This window comes from Apium graveolens, unplaced genomic scaffold (assembly GCF_009905375.1).
Source record: "Apium graveolens cultivar Ventura unplaced genomic scaffold, ASM990537v1 ctg1271, whole genome shotgun sequence".
Lineage (NCBI taxonomy): Eukaryota > Viridiplantae > Streptophyta > Magnoliopsida > Apiales > Apiaceae > Apium > Apium graveolens.
In genome coordinates, this window is record NW_027417160.1 from 7,578 (window position 1) to 23,170 (window position 15,593).

At 35.2% G+C, this 15,593-nt stretch overlaps 1 protein-coding gene across 1 annotated transcript; it reads left to right on the forward strand.

Annotated features, from left to right (window-relative positions):
• The first annotated feature begins 5,245 nt into the window (after nt 1-5,245).
• LOC141699745 (uncharacterized) lies at nt 5,246-9,165 on the forward strand. The gene is made up of 10 exons (XM_074503589.1): nt 5,246-5,788; nt 5,885-6,012; nt 6,125-6,446; nt 6,559-6,645; nt 6,750-6,809; nt 6,928-7,566; nt 7,684-7,943; nt 8,026-8,149; nt 8,234-8,757; nt 8,862-9,165. Exons 1-10 carry the CDS (start codon nt 5,246-5,248, stop codon nt 9,163-9,165), a joined length of 2,991 nt encoding a protein of 996 aa, XP_074359690.1.
• Nucleotides 9,166-15,593: the final 6,428 nt, after the last annotated feature.

The following is a 15,593-nucleotide window of genomic DNA, read 5'->3' on the forward strand; positions in this document are numbered from 1 at the left end:
CTCAATTAAAGATCTGTTCTTTCTTTCAACTACCCCATTTTGCTGAGGTGTTCTTGGAGCTGAGAACTCATGCATGATTCCATTTTCTTCACAGAACAGCCTCATTGTCAAATTCTTGAACTCAGTTCCATTGTCACTCCTGATATTCCTAACTTTCAAGTCAGGATGATTATTGACTTGCCTGATATGATTGATAATGATTTCACTTGCTTCATCCTTTGATCCAAGAAAATAGACCCATGAAAACTTTGAGAAATCATCTACAATCACCAAACAATATCTTTTTCTTGCAATTGACAATACATTGACTGGTCCAAACAAATCCATATGTAGCAGCTGTAATGGTTCATCAATTGTTGTTTCAAGCTTCTTTTTGAATGATGCTTTCCTTTGTTTGCCTTTCTGACAAGCATCACACAAACCATCCCTTGAGAATTCAACAAGAGGAATTCCTCTAACTAAGTCCTTTTTGACTAGATCATTCATTGTCTTGAAATTCAAATGGGATAGCTTCTTGTGCCATAGCCAACTTTCAGCTGAACTTGCTTTGCTGAAGAGACAAGTAATAGATTCTGCATATGTAGAGTTGAAGTCAGCTAAGTACACATTTCCTTTTCTAACTCCAGTTAGAACCACTTTGTTGTCTTTCTTACTGGTGACAACACAGGCTTCTGAATTGAAGGAAATTGTATTCCCTCTATCACATAGTTGACTGATGCTCAGTAAGTTGTGCTTGAGACCATCAACTAGTGCAACTTCATCAATTATGACATTCCTTGTTGAAATCAAGCCATATCCCATAGTAAACCCTTTGTTGTCATCTCCAAAGGTTATGCTAGGGCCAGCTCTCTCCTTAAACTCTGTGAGCAGGGAGAAATCTCCTGTCATGTATCTTGAACATCCACTGTCCAAGTACCATAGATTTCTTCTTTTTTCCCTGCACACCATAAAATCAATCAAGTTGATTTTGGTACCCAAGTTTCCTTGGGTCCAATCTTGTTAGCCTTTCTCCTAGACTTCATTCCTCCTGCATCTTTAGACTTAGGTAACTTTGAGTCAACCTTGATCTTAGATGTAGTTGGTTGAGGTGTAGGGTTAGTCACAGAATCATTTAGCACATTTGGAATTTGATAAGGCATGGATTGTGCAAGCATGTTATTCCATATTGGCATATTGTATGGCATTTGAGGCATACTAAATGCAGCAAGATAAGGATTGTTAAAATATGGCATGTTTGCAAAATGTGCATAAGGATTCTGATGAGACATAACAGGCATAGCATGCAGAGGTGATGCAGACATATTAGGCATGGAAGAGGGCACAGGTATGGGAGTTTTCTTAATAGATTTGCAATTAGCAGATAGATGATTAACACTACTACAATGCACACAGCTTTTTCTAGGAGCATACTTATCAGGTGTGTAATTGTTATGTTTGTTAACCCCTACCTTCCCATTTCTATTAGATTTCCTTTTAGTTTCCTTTTTATCCTCAACCACTTTGAGCCTATTCTTTAACTGTTCTAAGGTCATGTGTCCTATATTCACCTTACTGAAATCTTTGGATGTGCTTGCTTCTTCTTTGACAAAGTTCTTGGAAGTTGAACCAAACTTTTTGTTGAGTTTCCTTAGATTTTCACTTTTAGAAACATCTGCCTGTTTTAATTGAGGAACCTTCAACAGATGCTCCTTTTCTTCCTTTAACGGATAACTTTCATCATCCGTTGATTCCACATCCGTTGACAGCCCATCAATTAATTCCAGTTTCTTTTTGTTTTTATTCCAGGCAGTCTCACAGAATGATTCAATTCCTTGGACCTTGGCAATTTGAGCACTAACATCCCTAGATGTCTTCCAGGCTTTAATCACCTCTTGCTCTCTCTCTAATTGATTAGAAAGTATTTCTACTTTCTTAACAGATTCAGCTAGTTCATTTTCAACAGATATACAATGTAGCTTAGTTTTCTCAAGGTCAATCAACTTATCTTCTAACACAGCATTTCTATCACTTAAAAACAAATTGTTCTCTTTAATCCTACTATTTTCTTTAGCAAGAGATTTAAGAGACACACGCAAATGATACAGTTCAGTAGACATGTCATTAAAAGCATCATTGCACTCTTCTTTAGTAAGCTGTGTTAAATCAGTAGTGATTACCTGGTTGCTTGATGAACTAACTTCATTTTCCTCAGAATCAGCCATGAGAGCCAAGTTGACATATTCCACATCTTCATCCTCTTCTTCTCCATCAGCTGCCCAGTCTTTTTCTTGAGTAATGAAAGCCCTCTCCTTTTGCTTGAGCAGATCAAAATATTTCTTTTTGTAATCTACTTGGTCAAATTTCTTCTTTTCAGAAGTTGGCTTTCTGCACTCACTTGCAAAGTGTCCACTTGTACCACAATTGTAACACTTGAACTTGGATTTGTCCACCATGTTCTTATGAGGTTTAGTGGCTCTAGTATTTTTCCTAAATTTCATCTTTGCAAATCTTCTGGACAGAAATGCAAGATGCTCATCAATACCATCAGAGTCATCTTGGCTGGAGTTGTCTTCATTCTCAGCAACTTGCTCCTTACCCTTGCTTGATTCTGATTTGCTTGTGCCATCTTTGGAGTTTGATGTAGATCTCACAGTTTCTTGTCTGCATTCTTTCTCATTTTCAGCTACCAAGGCAACTGAACCTCCTTTCTTTCTTCCCTTCTCCAATACCTCATCCTGTTCCAGCTCTAGTTCATAAGTCTTCAAGATTCCATATAATCTTTCAAGAGTGAAGTCCTTATAATCTTGAGAGTTTCTCAAGGAGACAGTCATGGGTTTCCATTCCTTTGGCAAGGATCTTAAAAATTTAAGATTTGAATCCTTCACCTGGTACATTCTACCATACAGCTTCAGTCCATTCAACAGCTTTTGGAATCTATTGAATGTGTCATTTAAAGATTCATTTTCTTCAAAATGAAAATACTCATACTGTTGAATGAGAAGCTGCATTTTGTTTTCTTTTACTTATTCTGTACCTTCACACAGTAGCTGAACTGTGTCCCAAACCTCTTTGGCAGTTGTGCAATTTATCACATTATCAAACATATCCTTGTCAAGACCATTAAACAAAATGTTCATAGCCTTCTTATCCTTGTGGACTTCTTCTGTGTCTTCCATTATCCATTCTGCTCTAGGTTTTGGAATGGATTGACCAACAGCAATTATGGCCGTAGCAACTGTGGCTACTTTGTGGGGAATGTGAGGACCATTCTCAATGCAGTTTACATAACCTTCATCTTGGGAGAGTAGATGAAGGTGCATTTTCACCTTCCAATGGTGATAACTGTCTTTGTCAAGAACTGGGATTTTTACTCCAATATCCTTCTTACTCATCTTTGTTAGTTTCCAAGATCTTTAAACTCTTTGTGTGTCAAGAGCTAGCTCTGATACCAATTGTTATTCCTAATGAACTAACAATGAGATTTACAGAAGGGGGGTTGAATGTAAATCTCAAAACTTTTTCAAGTTTTGAGCAGTTTCAAAGGCTATGTGTTTAAGATAAACAAGTGTATGAATTGCTTTAAGCTAATACAGACAGATATATATTCAAACACTAATGTAAAGAACACAACAGACCTTAAAAACTTTTCTGGTGGATTGTTGTTCCACCAGAGATGGTATTTCAGAAAATCTGTGATTCAAGAAGTTGATCACAGCTGCATCCTAGTACAAACTAGATAATTTTTCTCTCAAGATTTTTCTAAATAGTTCTGGAAAAATTCATATCTAATTACTAGCTGCTACTTGGTTTATATATTACCAAGTTTACAAGTGAAGACAAAGATAAAAAGTACAATAATAAAATAAGTTCTCCACTTGTTTCTTCTCCATTTTACTCCAGTGTATTGTTGACTATTGCCTCTTTATACTAGAGTAGAACGGATGCTTTTTCTGATGTTCTTGAAATAGGCTACCACATCTCAGTTGTCTCTGTCAACCCATGTGCCTCTGTTTGTAGGTACAACTACCACTTGTCAACTGCTATCTAACAGAACATCCGTTGAAGCCTTCATCCGTTGATGGCTTCATCCGTTGATGTGTTAGCAGTTGAAGCTCTATCCGTTGATGCACTCATCCGTTGAAGGATGTTATCCATTGAAGCTTTAGAGACATCCGTTGAAGCTTTGTTTCTCATCCGTTGAAGGTCTTTAAGTTATCCGTTGACACCATTTTCATTTATACAAAATTACAAGGCATGAAATATTTACAATTGGCCTTCCTATCTGCATATCCTCTAGTAGTCAACATGACTTATAATTTCCCTCAATATTTAAGAATTATATCTCAAATTCAGAGACTGAAATGTGCTACAACACTAGACTTATTTCTAAGTAAAGCTACACCATCAACGGATAGCCAAAATGGTCTTATCCGTTGAGGCTACAAACACTAGTTTTCTACTTAAGTATTTTGTTAAACATATCATCAAACTAATGCACATATATTCCTAACACCACTTCTTTTACACCCACCTTTGTATCTCTGTTGTTTCTTCTCCATTTTCTTCATCTCTTTCTTCTTTTTCTTTTCAATTTTTGATCTCTCTCCGTTTTTGTTACTCGCTCCGTTGAATTTGTAATTCTCTCTCTCTCTCTCCGGTTTCTCCCCCCCCTCTCTCTCTCTCCCTCTCTCTGTTTCTCCCTTTCTTTGTAATATATATTTTACCTCTTTTTTTGTTTTAGATCCGATTTTAGTTGTTATTTAAGCTTTGTATGTTTGGTTACTTTTGATTATATTTTTTTGGTTGCATATTTATATGATATTTCTCTGATTTTGTGATTTTGTTGTTTTATTTGTTGTTATTTTTGACATAACATACTATATGCTGTGTTTAACTCTATGAATCATTGTTCATTGTGTTTTTAAAGTTTATAATTAGTTTTTTTTAGCTTCCTTTGTAGCCATGGTTAAAACTAGGTTGTCTCTTGCTGCCTCTGAAGCATCTCCTTCGCAATCGAGGTCAAAATTTAAATTGAGAGTAGAAAAAAAGAAGGGGAAAAAAGGGTTTCAGCCCCTGTTAAGAAGAAAAATATAAAATCCTTGCTACAAAAGGTCTTATTCCACCACCTACGGTACATTTTATTATTATTTTGTGATTGTCATGTTTTCATTCTATATGTATATATTTTATTTGTTAATTTTTGTGCAACTTTTTGTGTTATTTTCCAATTTTTTGTTTAATTTGTAGGGTATGCAGTATGAGTTAAATGTTGAGTATAAGGGCGCGAAACTTGTTACTGCTAACAAATACGACTGAGTTGCGTACTATTCTTTCTGATGATCAACTTGTTGATTTTAGTGGTTCCTGCTTTGGGTATTTCTTGAATTTGCCTAACTTTAGACTTCAGAATCAACTTATTCACCATTTGTTAGTTAGGCAATTGGTTCAACCAAACAGTGATGAGATTTGGATAGGTGTAGCTGGTGTTACGTTGAAGTTTGGGATTTCAGAATTTGCTACTATTACTGGGCTTAGGTGCTTTGAGAATTCGGATAAAAAGAGTTGTGTTAAGGTGGATAACAGTTTCATAAGTAGTTTATTTGATGGCGTGAATCCAATTTTTAAAAGTTCTGTTAAGGAATTGTTTTTTCCTAAAAAATGGACCTGTAATGGAGATGCTGTAAAAATGGCTAAGTTGTATTTGCTGCATCATTTTCTTTTGATTTCTACGACAAATACCCAAATTCCTAAAGGTGATTTAGATTTACTGGATGCTAATAAATTTGATGAGTTTCCTTGGGGAAATGAGGTTTTTATTATGACTTTAGAGTCCCTTAAAAATGCTCCAAATATAAATTCGAAAGACAATTACTATAGGCTCTGTGATTTTTCATATGCTTTTCAGCTATTGTTTTATGAGTGTTGTCCTTATCTCAACGGAAAGTATTGTACTAATAGTGTTGCTAGAATTCCACGTTGCCTTAATTGGAGTAATGATTACTTGGGGAATTTTGAAGAATGTTCCAGACCATTGTCACTTGGATCAGATGAGGTATATTTATGTCTTTATATACTTACCTTTCTCCTTTATTTATTATTTTTTGCGATATAATTAATTTTTTCTTAATTCACAGTTGTAACTTAGACATTTGTCTCCAAGTTCAAGAGAGACTGAAGAGTTGCATTTGCATAATTTAGTTGTGCAAACTGATGTTCATGTTATCTTGAATGCAACTGCTGCTAACATTTCTGATGACGATTTTGTACAACCTGTTGCAAGACCTGTGAATCCTGTTTCTTCTTCATCAGACAAATCCGTGAAGAAAATGCAAAAGCAGCTAAAAAGACTTGAGGCTAGTCATAAGAAATTGTATTCTGAAGTTGATCAAGTTAAAGTTATTGTTGCTGAACAACGCTCGTACTTTGATTCTCAAATTTTAAAACTCCGTGCTCTTTTATTGAGTAAGGTATGTAGACATTTTTTATTTGCATATTTAGTTGCATTTTACTGTTCAATTATTGTAATATAGGTGCATATTTAATTTGATACGTGACTTTATATATATTTGTAATTTACAGGTTTGGGTAGATGATGACGACTGTGATCAAGATTCTATTGATGAAGATAATGATCCTTTTATATCAGAAGTTAATATTCGGAATGAGGTTGTTATTTGTTAGTTTTAAGTTGTTATTGTAGATTAATTGTTACTTATAGTTCGCTTATTTTAAATTTATTTTTTATTGTATTTTCTTTTTTTTTCCTACAGGTTCCTGTTGATAATGATGCTGGTGCTAAAGATACTCCAGCTGAAAAAATTGATATCCCTGTAGATGGAGTTAATGCTCAGAATGAGATTGACACTTCATTTATAAATTTTTATTTTATTTTTTTGTTATTTGTAGATTGGAATAAATTTTAATTTACATTTGAAATTTAAAAACTAGGTTTCAGATAATGAAGTTGTTCGAGCAAGTAGTGGAAGAATTGATGGTTCTTTTTTTGAGAAATGTGATAAGGTCGAACATATAACGAATGACAGAAATGAAGTTTCACGTGACGATAAAATTGCTGACATTTCCATTGGTGTTGGGGTTGAAGGTGGTGTTGTGAATGAAATGCCTCCCAATACATTGAATGAAATTGAATTGGAGATGACAAAGTTTGATTATAGGTTCTCAGAAGCAAAAGTTAATCTGGGTGCTCCTATTAGCTATGTAGATGAAGTTAATGTTGCAGGGGAAGTTGCAAATGATGAGGCTGTTGATAAAAATGGAAGCAAATCTGAACAAGTTGCGAAAAATGTTGATTCTATTGTTGCAGAGTTGTCAGTAGTTGCAGATAAAGTTAAAGAAGATGTTGTTTCAGTTATTTCACATGTGCCAGGAGCTGAAGTTGAAGCTGTAACATTATGTAATATTCTGTCGCGTTCAGAATTGTCAGTAGTAGAACATGACAATGTTGATGATAAAATTCTTGAAGTTGCAAGAGAGGCTTTGGATAATGCCATATGTGATGAGGGGATGGATGATTTGGCAAGTTGTTTCAATAAATCTAGTCATGATGATATGAAAGATGCAGGAGTGGTAAATTTATATATTTTCAAAGTTTTTCTTAGAATGTTTTAATTTTGGCTTGGCTTTTTATGTTATTCAGTTTTAATGAACTTTTGTATATTTTATGATTTATTGTTCTGTTTGTAGGCTGCATCTAAAGTTGTTGTGTTGCGGAATCCTAGTTTTACCACTCCTCTGCCTAAAAGACAGATTAGGTTTCCTGCCTTTCTGAGATCTCCATTTTTGCAACATTTTGGATCAAGCTCAAAGAAAATGGCTTGTAATTTGAAAGTTGAAAACAAGGTTTCAATTTTTCCATTTGATGAAGATATTGGGAAGCTTCCTGAGTTAGTGTTAAGTGCAGAGTATTATGAGTGGCTGGATACTAGACTGCTTGCGAATAATAGGTTTGAATTTTATTTACATATTTATTTTTGTATTTTTTGTTGTGTATTTAGTACTTATATATTTGTTTTTCATTTTTTGAAGTGTAAGTTTTTATCGCAAAAAAGATAATGAGATTACTCCTCCTTTTAAGTTGGGAGGGAAGTTTATTGGTGAGAAGATTTGGTTTCACGCCATTGAGTATGGCAATTTCAATCTTTCAAACTCTGTAAGTTTTACCATTTTTTTAAGTTTATTAATGTTGTATCGTCAATGTGCATTTTAATGATTATTTTAATTCTGTGTTTTATAGCATGTTGATGTTTTTATGTACTATCTGAGGAAGAAATTCAAGTATAATGCAAATTCTACGAAGATGATGACTACTACAGACACCAAGTTTCAGAAAATAATTCTATCACTTTATTATGATATTCCTGATTGTGACAATATTGATGAGTCAAAAATCCGTTCGAGAAAGGATATTCTAGATGTTATTAATGGATCTTCGCTGCCGTATGGTACTTCTTGGTCATATGTGGAGTCTGTATTGATACCACTATGGTTGCATGAACATAATCATTGGGTTATTGCTGTTTTGAATCTCGTCACGCGTGAATTTCGTGTGTGCAATACTTTTGAGAAAGATTCAGCTAAAGATTTCTACAAGCAAACTATGCTCCCTTTCTCTAAGTTGCTTCCTCACTTTCTTCTCCTTACTGATTTCTACTCAAGGAGTGACATTGATTTTACTGCTAATATGTATTCAGTTAAGGGAAGAACTGATTGTTTGACATCAATGTATACACGTCTTGCTTATTCTCAGTGCACAGAAATGTGAGTTTTTACTGAATACCTAAATTATATTGTATATTTGTTTGAATATTTTTGACTGCTTTGTTTTATTGTTTTCTATATAACTTTTTTTTTGTTTTTTGCAGTGAAAGCGGAATGTATATGATATGTATTGCAGAGTACTTGGCTATGAAAATGAATTTTCCTAAAGATAGTTTTGATGTTGAAACTCATCGATCTAGACTTGGTTTTTTATTGTACTCGTATGCCATTGGAAAACAGGTTTATGAATATGACAGTGACACTGAATATATGGCTGATGTTAATGAAGATGCTGAGGATTATGTTCAAAATGTGAAACCGAAGAAAAGAAAGGCGTTAGGGAAGAAAAAGGTGGATAAGCGTGAGAAGAAAACTAAGGAAACGAAAGACTATATTGATATCTTGTAATTTAACATTTAATATTAGTACTCTGTTTATTTTGAGATTGTCGATTCTGAACTGGTGACGAACAAACTTGGCGAAATGTTCGTTTTGTATCGTATTGATCGATTTAATCAGTGTTACATTTGAAGTATCAATATTATGTTACATTTCTTGCACTTTAGATTATGTTTCACTAGTTTTTTTTTCTTTAAAATTTGTTATATAATTTTAGAAAAGTCAATCTATAAGTAACAAAAAGGTTTCATAACAGGTTGCAAGATGTTATAAAACAAAATTTTTGAATTTTATGTTGCTTATGGGGTTGCATACCTGGATGCATAATATGTTTTAAATAGTGTTCTGTAACTTATATTTTGATGTTCTGGTTACATATTAAGTTTTATAATGGGTTTATAATAATTTTCAAATTGCATATAAAATCCCATATGTAGAGTATAATATGTTTGAAATGGACCCAGAACATATGAACTTTTGTATGAATCATACATTATCAAAATAATGCTTTTAAATCTAAAATTATCAAAACAATTGTTAAATTTAGGATATAAGGTTTAGATTAGATACATCAAGCCATGTTAGTAACATTTGATCAAGGTTTTTATCGATGTGAAGAAATTGTTTGATGCACAAGCTAGTAACAATATTTCTGTTATCAATCTTGAACGCATCAATGGCCGCAATAACCCGTAATTTTTTTTTATTTTAAGTTGATATCATGGTTGTTTTTGTGATATTAAAATTGGCCCCGCAGGGGTACTCATTTTTATCCTCACTTGCAACTTATTTTGCAACTAAATGTAATTTCCAACACATTTTTTCAAATCTGCATTTGTGGTTGCATATATGGTTGCTAAAAGTTGCATATATGGTTGAAGTAGCTCTTTCTAGTTGTCTTGTAGATGATTTTAGTGTCATATATGTAGTTGAACCAAATTTTAATTGTTTTAACCATTAAGGGTTCATTAAACCCCTAAATGGGTTTTAGAAATATACGATGACCTTTAATAAACTTCGTAACGATTTAGGGCCTGTAGGCCCTAAACTCTAGAGCCTAAACCCTAATTAAAGCCCTAAATCCTAGGAACCGGTAATTTCATCCAAAAAATTGACCAAAAAATTATTTTTTTAACCATTTAGGGTTCATTAATCCCCTAATTGGGTTTTAGAAAGATACGTTGACCTTTAATAAACTTCGTAACAGTTTAGGTTTTAGAGTTTAGGGCCTTTAGGCCCTAAATTCTAGAGCCTAAACCCTAATTAAAGCTAGGGTTTAGGGCCAACCGGTAGTTTTATCCGAATATTTGACCAAAAAATTTATTGTTTTAACCATTTAGGGTTCATTAATCCCCTAATTGGGTTTTAGAAAGATATGATCAACTTTAAAGTAACAAGTACCAAAATGTTAATTTATCTTTTACAATATAAAACTAATATCTTTGGTTGCATAATTAGTTTCTTTATAAGTTGCAAAACTTAAACCAAGTAGTTTGTGATAAAGTGTTTGAGTTGTATTTTGTTCCATTTTCACATTTACTATAATATTTTTTCCTCAAATCATTGTTAATGTTAAATATATTATTTCAAAAGTAGTTGCAAAGTTTATTATTAGTTACATTAAAGGTTTTATAAAAGGTTTTTTAGATTAGGTTGCATAAACAGTTGCTATAAGAGTTGCTTTAAGAGTTACATATTTATGCATGTAAGGTTGCAAAAGATTATAAATGTAAACATATATCACAAGTCTATATTGAACTGTATTTTAATAATGACTTATGCTTTAAAAAATATAATGTTATTCCCAGTGGACTAACAATGAGATTTACAGAAGGGGGGTTGCATGTAAATCTCAAAACGTTTTCAAGTTTTGAGCAGTTTCTAAGGCTAAGTGTTTGAGTGATCAAATGTGTGTGAATTGCTTGAAGCTGATACAGACAGATATATATTCAAACACAAATGTAATGAACACAAAGAACTTAAAAAAAACTTTTCTGGTGGATTTGTTGTTCCACCAGAGATGTGTTATTTCAGAAAAATCTGTGATTCAAAGAATTAAATCACAGCTGCTTCCTAGTACAAACTAGATGATTTTCTCTTTTGATATTTCTAAACAGCTCAAGGAAAATTCATATCTAATTACTAGCTGCTACTTGGTTTATATATATCACCAAGTTTACAAGTGAAGACAAACTGTAAAATACTATTGAAAAGATTCTTCACATGTTTCTTCTTCATTTCTCTATCCAATGCAATCTAGAGTAATCTGTAAATCTTTGAATACTTCCTTGTTTGCATCAGAATGGAAATGCTGCATTTTCTTGATTCCTCCTAGAGGCTTCCATATTCCAGTATGTCTATGTCAATCCATGTGCCTCTGTCAGCTTATGAATTGTCACTATCAACTGCTAATGAACTAAGCATCCGTTGAAGCTTTCATCCGTTGATGCCTTATCCGTTGAGGTTTTATCCGTTGAAGCTTTATCCGTTGATGCATTATCAGTTGAAGTCTTTATCCGTTAAAGCACTTATCCGTTGATGGATATTATCCGTTGAAGCATTGTTTCTTATCCGTTGAAGGTCTTCAATATCCGTTGACACTTCTTCACTTATATAAAATTATAAGGCATGAAATATTTACAATTAGCCCTCCTATTTGTACATCCATTAGTAGTCAACATGACTGATTATTTCCTAACAACATCTAAGAATTACAGCTTGATACCAGAGAGTGAAATGTGCTACAATACTAAACTTATTGCTAAGTAAAGCTACTCCTTCAACGGATAGCCAAGATGGTCTTATCCGTTGAGGCTACAAACACTAGATTTCTACTTAAGTGTTTTGCTTCTTATCATCAAACTAATACACATATTCCTAACAATCTCCCCCTATTTATGTCTACTAGAACTGTAGGCATAAATTTGGGTTTAGCTTGATGATAACAAAACACTTAACAAATATATAAACTGTACCAAAGTAGAAATTCAAAAGTGCTACAAAAATGTATATGCTGAGATGGAATTGAAGAATTACATTGTTTCCAAGGGTGCTCCTTTAGCCTGAGCAAATTACTTTCTTTTCCTTTGATCCCTGGTTTTCTTTCCTAGCCTCCTGTCATTCTCCTCTATTTGAAGTTGAAGTTGTCTGTAGAATTCAGCTTCATCTTCTTCTTTGATATCTAACTTAGATTGCATATCCTTGAGAGTTTCATTACTGGCAATCTTTAGCTGATCTTCAATTCTGAAAAATCTTCTGACTCCTTTGTTGTCTCTGAACTCCATCAACTAATGAGGTGATTTATGAATTGTAATTCCTCTTTCTTGAATGAGTAAAGTTCTAGGCAAGGCATTTGGCTCCCTCCAAGTTTTCCTTATGTTGGCAATCTTGTTGAGAATCTCAGTCTTGGCAGTCCTGGTAAAGCCATAATCCTTCTGTATGACTGAGTAGACTCTAATCAAGGTAGAGTAGCCTTCATTCAGAATTCTGTGAAGAGGCCATATTCTTTCCCCAGCTCCTTTGTATTTGAACACTAGTCTCTCAGGTAGCTGTCTGTAGGCAGCTATTCCCCTTACATCCTCTAGCTCATCCAGATAGAGTTCAATATTTGAAAATTCTTTTATGTCACAGATGTGAACATAATCATCTTTAGAGGTTTGAGGTTTAGGCTTAGGCTTCTGTGTGAATTTGATTGAGGCTTTAGAGGGTGTTGATTTGATTCTTCTTTTCTGCTTCTTTGATGGTGGAGAAGAGGTTAGGAAGGTGGGAAATTTGATGGTGTCCCAATCAATTGGTTCCTCCTTGGGAATGATTGTTTCACCATGAATATTCATGAAGGGGCCAGGTACAATTGGTTTAGGAATAGAGGGTAGTGGTTTGGATATTGATTGGGTTTCTTCAGTCTTATCTACCTTCTTTCTCTTTGCATTGACCTTCTTTCTTTTCCCTTTCTGCCATTCTTCCTTACTTCTTTCCTCCATCTCAGTACCAACCATGTCCCCCATAGCTTCATCTTCACCTTTGTCTTTAATTTCTTTTTGTTCTTCAGCCTGACTTGACTTTAGCTGTTTGGCTTCTTCCTTCAACCTTTTGGTTTCTTCCCTCTTGGCTATTGAGAATTTGGGATGTCCTTGCATCACACATATACTCTTTCCCTCTCTGAAGATAATAGCCATGTTTCTCCTTACAGCCTCATCCATGGTCTCTTTGAGATATGCAATACTTCTACCTAAAAGCTTGTCCTCATCAGCTTTTGGAAGAGGAAAATCCACCTCTTTTAGAGGATTCTTTGTAGAGTCCTTATTGGATCTGTTGTTGGGATTGAGAACCATAGGTTGCAGATCTTTGGAAGAAGTTTCTCCATCCTTATGCCTCCCTACTGGCTTGAGTTCCATAATAATTGATTCCACTTTTGTACTATGCTTCACAGATTGTGATTGAGAAGTTGTAGAACCAAATATTAGTTGCATCTTTTCATCAATCTTCTTCCTTTGCTCTTTGACTTGCAATTCAGCTGCTGCTATCTGGATTAGATCAATTCCATCTAGCTTTCCTTTGACTTGAATAGTTGGAGAAGTTGTGATGACAGGAACTAGCACTTGAGAAATCTGAACTGTTGTAGATGGCTCTCCTTCCCCTTCCCTTTTATTCTCCCCCTTTTTGTTATCATCAAGGGTAGGGGTCAAGCCTTGTGCTTGTGCCAGCTGCATGAGTAGATTTGTTTGAGTTTGTTGATTCTGAAGAATGGTGACCATAGAGTCTTCAATGATTTGAACCCTATCTTCCAGTCTAGCCAGCCTCTTGTCAGCATCAGATGCTTTCCTCAGTCTCCCAAACAAATCTTGCATAGTACCATAGGGTATAAGTGAATCCAATTTCTCAGCATTGTAGGATTTCAGATCAGCAATGTCCAGCTTGAGCTCATCCACACTTAGATTTTGCTGGTAATACTGCAACTGCAAGAGATGCAGAGAGTCCAGATGAGCTTAAAGAATTGCCTTGGTACCAGCATCCTGAGTCTCCTGAAGGGCCTGCTGAATTGTCATGACTTGTCTGACCAAAGTGACACCAAACTCTCATGGTGTTGATGGTTTTGCCCATGCCCATGCAGGAAGATTAGGAACAGAACTTGGGCCTGCTACTCCCCCTAAGTTCATGCTCTCATTCAAAGAATTAGAGTCATCATCATTAGAATTTACTCCAAATTCTTTAGATGGCTCACCAGCTTGAGAAGGCAGCCTGTTGACAGCAGCTTTGTCTCTGAGAAGAGATTCTGAAGTGTGTACAATGTGTAGTGTCTGTTCTGCCTCCACATTGCCCTGTGCAGCCAATAATTGATAGGCTGAAACAGGGTGAGTAAAAGTGTCAGCATCCAAGGAAATGTTATCAATGACAACTTTATAATGTTGCTGAAATTATCTTTCCTTATCTGCATCATCCACTTTCATTAACTCACTAGCAATGGCTGGATCCACCCTTATAGCTTCTGTACCTTCCTTTATCTCAATTTCTCTCTGTTCTTGCATCAGGGGCTCCCCCTGGGTCACACACACCCTCACACCCTCACCTTCACCTTCTAAGGTGGCACTCCTCTCACTCACTTTTGCCATGCTGGAAGAAATAGCATGCATTTGGTGACTCTCAACCTCTCCTTTTTCCTGGGAGCAACCCAGCCTCTCACTCAAAAGATCACTCCCTTCCCTCAAACCTAAAAGTGATTGTACAGTTGCCATGTCCTCTACAGTTGGAATTGTTTCTGTTAAGTGTGTAGAGACCATCAACGGATAGGGAGTATCCGTTGAAGTAGAAACTGATGGTATCAACGGATAACTGCTGTTAAGCTTATCCGTTGAAGAACAACCACTTGTCAACGGATGAGAGATATCCGTTGAGGAAGGAAAAGATGTAGATATAGAAAGTGACATAATTGTTGAATCTGTGTGGATTGATTTTAAGTGAGGTAACACAGATTCTTCAACTACATCTGAAAGAATTGGCTGATGATCCAACAAATTATCTAAAAGATGATGATCATCAGGTTTTGAGTGGGGCTCCTCCCTGAGTTTTAATGTGGGAGAATCAGGAATTGATGTGAATATCATATCCACATCCAGAGAGGGTGTTGGAGAGTTTGATGAATGGTGTGTTTCTATATTGAGAGAATGGGGCTATGATTCCATATTTGCTGGAATCACATCAAGCTGAATTTGAGAAGGCACAGATACTGGTGGATGTATCTGTGCTGTGTGTGTCCCTTGTGTGGAAACTAGGGTTTTGGCCTTCTTCTTCCTTGAAAAGGCTTTAAATGGTGAATGTGTGGCTTCAGTGTCCCTCCCTCTTTTGTTCTGTGTCCCTGGTTGGGGACTATTTTCAATAGTTACATCCTTTTGGGAGGATGCAACTAGGGATGTGCTGGACTCCTTTTAAACCACCACAGT